This window comes from Fukomys damarensis, unplaced genomic scaffold (genome assembly GCF_012274545.1).
Source record: "Fukomys damarensis isolate Sample0158 unplaced genomic scaffold, DMR_v1.0_HiC HiC_scaffold_4, whole genome shotgun sequence".
Taxonomy (NCBI): domain Eukaryota; kingdom Metazoa; phylum Chordata; class Mammalia; order Rodentia; family Bathyergidae; genus Fukomys; species Fukomys damarensis.
Window position 1 is genome coordinate 39,232,617 of NW_022900916.1, and position 5,745 is coordinate 39,238,361.

The 5,745-nt window shown below is 41.8% G+C and overlaps 1 protein-coding gene across 1 annotated transcript in view; it reads left to right on the plus strand.

Moving 5' to 3' along the window:
- Positions 1-2,659, plus strand: part of Gcc1 (GRIP and coiled-coil domain containing 1) — a 5,581-nt gene extending 2,922 nt beyond the window's left edge. Inside the window, exon 2 of the mRNA XM_010633436.2 lies at positions 704-2,659. Within this exon, the coding sequence (XP_010631738.1) occupies positions 704-1,999 (1,296 nt within the window). The 3' untranslated portion in view covers positions 2,000-2,659. The remainder of the gene's footprint in view (positions 1-703) is intronic.
- The last annotated feature ends 3,086 nt before the right edge of the window (positions 2,660-5,745 follow it).

Consider the following 5,745-nt stretch of genomic DNA (forward strand, 5'->3'; position numbering starts at 1 on the left):
TATATGTATATTTATTTATTTATTTTTTATCCATGTTTCCTTTAAACATTAGTCAGTTGACCCAAAGTGGGAAATACTGTTTTTTTTTCTCCTCCTTTTGATGCACCTGAAAAAATTAGTTCTGGTAAATTCTGTTCTGTGCAGTGATAACAGTGTCTAGAGAAGGACTTTCCAACAGGATGTGGAGTTTCTGAGTGTGGCTGGGTCTGAGCCAGATGGCTCTGAGCCTCTGGGCATTGGCATCTTACCTGCTGTGTGCTCTGTGAAGCGTAGTGGTTGCAGCTGTACAGTGTGCACACCTAGATGTATGTACCTTAGGTAGAGTGACCAAAAAAATAACATCTTGGAATTGCTTTAAGTCAAGATTTGCTTGTTTTAGAAAAGTGCTGTTTTATAGTGTCACCTTTCACAATAGAGAGAAATCCAACTCGGTTTTGAATTTCTAGGAGCATTAGAAGAAAAGAACATTATGTGATTTTTAAATAGGATATGGGGAAGCACAGGATAGGAATGTAATTTATATCGGAGCACTGGAAAACTAAAGCAGAACAATAGCAGATATACAAAAGAACTTAGTATTAAGCATTCCTAGTTCCCTAGGCCAATCCAGTACTATGACCCTTTTGCTCTCCAACCTCCCAAGCTTGCTGTAAGGCTTTGTGATTTTTATGAATTCATTTTTGTTTGATCCCTTGTTTTGTAGACAGCCCTTGTAGAGGATCAGCTCCGCCAGCAATCTCAGGTAGAAGAACAGAGGGTAGCAGCCTTAGAAAATCAAATATCTGAAGTGTCTGAACTGCTGGGCACCTATGAGAAAGCCAAGCAGAAGGACCAGCTAACCATCCAGAAACTAAAGGAGCGCATTCTGCAGCTAGATCTGGAGAACAAAACGCTGGCTCTTGCAGCCTCTAGCCGATCCCCTCTTGATAGCCATGGAGATGAGTCCAGTCTGGATGTCAATGTCCTGAAGGATAAGATGGAGAAGCTGAAGAGGCTGCTGCAGGTTGCAGCCAGGAAAAGCCAGCTGACCCTGGATGTGGAGAAGCTCTGTGACCTGGAGATAATGCCCAGCTCAGAGGCTGCGGACGGAGAAAAGGCTACTACACTTTATTACCAACAGGAGCTGAAACAGCTAAAGGAAGAGTTTGAGCGCTACAAGATGAGGGCCCAGGTTGTGCTCAAGAGCAAGAATACCAAAGATGGAAACCTGGCAAAGGAGCTGGAGGCAGCACAGGAACAGCTTGCAGAGCTGAAGGAGAAGTATATCTCCCTTCGGCTATCCTGCGAGGAGCTTGAGCGCCAGCACCAGCAGGAGGCTGAGGACTGGAAGCAGGAACTGGTCAGGCTGCAGCAGCTTCACCGGCAGGAGCTGGAGCGCAGCCAGCTGGACTTCAGGGACCACACATTAAAACTGGAGGAGGAGCTGCACAAGCAGCGGGACCGAGCCCTGGCTGTGCTCACCGAGAAGGACTTGGAGTTGGAGCAGTTGCGTTCTGTGGCTTTTTCCTGTGGGTTGCCAGGTCGCAGAAGCCCTGTGGGTGGTGGGGGTCCTAGGGATCTGGCTGACACATCTATCCCAGATAGCCTGACCCAAGCACTGCAGCTTGCTGTGGCCAATGAACCTACTTTTTTTCTGTATGCTGAGCAGTTGGCTCGCAAGGAGGTGGAGATCACAGCATTGAGGAAGCAGAAACACAGGCTGGAGGTAGAGGTGCACCAGTTGCAGGATCGACTCCTGGAAGAGGGGGAGAGGCATCGGGAGGAGGTTGGAGCCCTGCAGAGCCACATCGAAAAGAATATCAGGGACCAGAGCAGAGAGGGAGCCAACCTGGAGTACCTTAAAAACATCATTTACCGCTTCCTGACCTTACCTGACAGCTTGGGGCGCCAGCAGACTCTTAGAGCTATACTGACTATTTTGCACTTTAGTCCAGAAGAGAAACAAGTGATAATGCAGCTCCCAAGCAGTGGTAGCTGGTGGCCTTCTGGCAAGAGATGATACTATTTTCCCTGACTCCTAAAATCTCTGTGCCTCTTTTACGTGGGAAAAGGCAGGCTCTGATTTTTACTGCCTTGTCTCATCATTTGTTCACTGTGTTGAACTCAGAGGAGTCTTCAGTGTGTAATGGGATTTTCTGCCAAATGCCATTAATGCTGCTTTATCCTTGGGCCCTAGAGATACGAAAACTATTGGGACAGAATCTTCTGCTGGTGTGTATATGAAGGGAATTGTGGGAGGGGTTAGGACTGAGGTACAAAAGTTAGGGAAGTGGTGAGAATCTTTTAAAATAAGTTTGTTTTTTTTTAATATTAGGCTCCTAGTGCAGGGCTAGGAGTACTGTGACTCCAGAAGGAGTTCCATATATTTCATCCATCTTATCTCAGTCTAAGGCTAGTCCATTGCTGCCGCAATTCTTTGGGGACATAAGGTCAGACTAGAAAATTTGAAATAGTGATGAGTTGTCCATTGGTCCCTAGAGCTAATGGATAGTGAGCTCATCTCAGAACTGGGAAGCTTGATCTAGTTAGACCTAGGATGACTTAATCTAAATAAGACACTACTGAGGACCCTGAGCACCAGTTTGTTGAAATTTCCTGATGACCTGCATTTTGTGGGCAAGGTTAAAATAGATTTCTCACTTGTCTCTGTCTTAATTTATCTGTCCATTGGTCCCTAGAGCTAATGGATAGTGAGCTCATCTCAGAACTGGGAAGCTTGATCTAGTTAGACCTAGGATGACTTAATCTAAATAAGACACTACTGAGGACCCTGCACACCAGTTTGTTGAAATTTCCTGATGACCTGCATTTTGTGGGCAAGGTTAAAATAGATTTCTCACTTGTCTCTGTCTTAATTTATCTGTCTAAGGTTGGTCTGAGATTGTGAGTGAATAACTTCCCTCTTTTTTTTTTTTTTTGTATTGGGGATTGAACTTGAGTCCTTGCACTTGCAAAGCAGGTGGTGGAACAACTGAGCTAAATCCCCAGCCCCTCCACTATCTTCTTAATGTTGAACTTTCATTAAGAGACAAAATCCTAGCTTCTTAGAGAGTGGCATTCCCTAGGTAAGTGCTCATCCTGCTTGGGTAGAAGGAATTCCCACCAAGAATTGCTCTTGGCTATTTTGCAGTTGTAAGGACAGGGAAGAAGAGATTTGCTGCAGAAAATTCCAAAAGATTGCCATGGCCCTCCTAAGAAAGTGCTGTAAGTTCAGCTGAAGCTGGGGTGGGGTACCTTCAACCCCATGGGGTAGCTTTATTCATGAATACAAAGGAGGGTCTCAGAAAACTTGGGTCCTATTCTTTTATTTCCCTATCTGCGCTTGTAGGTTACAGAGATCTTTGGACCTAAAAGACCAATGCTTGGCTACTAACTGGACTGTTGGAAATACATGTATCTGTCTGTTACTTTGTCATAAAGGTCTGTTTTGTGAGGGTTTGGGGTATAGCTGACTTTGATTCACAATGTTCTAAGGGGGAAGTTAGGTGACTTTGGTTCTGTTTAAACAGAAGTGATGTATTCATGTGAAAATAAACCATGAGCTTACTAAACCTGAGTGATTTTACTTGTGTGTTTCCTTAATGGTATCTATATATCTGAATATAGATAGAATGTGAATAGAAATGGTGAATGGGAAGACTGAAAATAATATTTCTTTCTTTCTTTTTTTTAGTACTAGGGATTGAACTCGGGACCTTGTGCTTGTGAAGCAGGTGGTGGAACCACTGAGCTAAATCCCCAGCCTTGAGAATAATATTTCAGTGTTAATCTATAGTTTGAATTCAGGGAGAAATATATCAAAAATATATTTTTTGAGACAGAATTTCAATATGTAGTTCAGGCTGTCCTTAAACTCATGTCAGTCCTCTTGCTTCAGCCTCCTGAGTGACCCTGCCTGGCACCTCAATATATTAACTACCTCAGTTATAACATGATTTTTTTAGCTTGTAATTTTTGTATCTGTTTGTGTATAAGCAGCTAATCTCTTTAGTGGGTGGGCTTGACACTTTCATAACTTCTGTTTTAAGCGCTAGAAGTAATCTATTGATAAATATTTTATTATTCTTAAAATCAGGACTCATCGTGCCCTAGAAAAGTATCTCAGGTAATCAAGCTAATAATAATAAATCTCATGCCTCTTTTTTTTTTTTTCTTTTCTTTTTTTTGGTACCGGGGAATTGAATTCGGGTCCTTGTGCTTGCAAGGCAGGCTACCGAACCACTGAGCTAAATCCCCGGCCCCTCTTGCCTCTTTAACAAAAAAAAAAGTATAATTTTCAAATTGTAGGTTGTCACTGCACTCTGTTGATTGTTTTCTTTGCTGAACAGATTTTTAGTTTGATGTAATCCCACTTGTCTAGTTTCACTATTGCTTCTTATGTTTTTTGAGGCCTTACCCAAAAGTCTTGCCCATTCCAATATCCTGAAGTACTCCCACTATATGTTCTGGTAGTTTTATAGGTTCAGGTCTTAAATATAAGTGTTTAATCCATTTTAGGTTGGTTTTATTACTGGTAAGAAATAGTGGTCTAGATTCATTGCATGGAGATCCCATTTTTCTAGCAGCACTGATTAAAGACTCCTTTCTTCAGTGAGTGTGAACACTTTTGTTGAAAATCAATGGGAAGCAGATGTGTGGGTTTACTCCTAGGCTCTCTGTTCTGTTTCATTAGTCTGTGTGTCTATTTTTCTACTAGTACCATGATTGTTTTTTTGGAGACAGGGTCTTGCTATGTAGTTCAGGCTGGCCTTGAACTCACTACGTAGCCCAGGCTGGCCTCAAACTTTTGATGATCCTCCTACCTCAGCCTACTGAGTACTGGCTAATGCACCATCACACTAGCACACCATCACACCTAGCACCACCCTATTCTGATGACTACAGATTTGTACATTTTGAAGTCAGTTATAGTAGTATAATGCCTCCTGCATTGTTCTTTTTGCTGAATAATATGTTGGCTATTTGTGGTACATAAACATTTTAGGATTTTTTTTTCTAATACTGTAATGAATGTCATTGGTATTTTGTTAGGGATTACTTTGAATCTGTAGGTAGTTTAAGTATTTTAACAACATTGATTCTTTTTTTTTTTATTTTTTTATTTTTTATTTTTGGTACCTGGGATTGAACTTGGAACCTTGTGCTTGCGAGGCAGGCAACCGAACCACTGAGCTAAATCTTTTACCCAGCCCACAACATTAATTCGTGCAATCCATGAACATAGCTTGTCTTTCCTTTTTGAGGGGTGTGTCTTCTTTGGTTTCTTTCATCAGTGTTTTACACTTTTCATTGTAAAAGATCTTTCACCTCTTTGGTTAAACTTATTATTATTTTTTTGGTACTGGTGATTGAATTCAGGACCTTGAGCTTGTGAGGCAGGCAATGGCATCACTGAGCTAAATCCCCAGCCCTATTCCTGGTATTTTATTGTGACCCTTATGAGATTGCTTTCTTGATTCTAGTTCAAATAATTTGCTGTTGGTGTATAGCGATGCTATTGACTTTTGTATGTAGATTTTATATTAAACTTTGCTGAATGTATTAGTGCCAGTTTTTTGGTAGAATCTTTGGGGTTCCTTTATTTAAGCTATCTGCTGGGTGGTAGCACATGGCTGAGTCTCAGTACTTGGAAGTCTGAGGCAGGAAGATTGTTTAAGTTCAAGGTGGCCTAGGCTTCATAGTTCAAGACAGGCTAAACTACATAGTGAGACTGTCTGAAAAACCAAAAAACAGCCATGTGTGGTG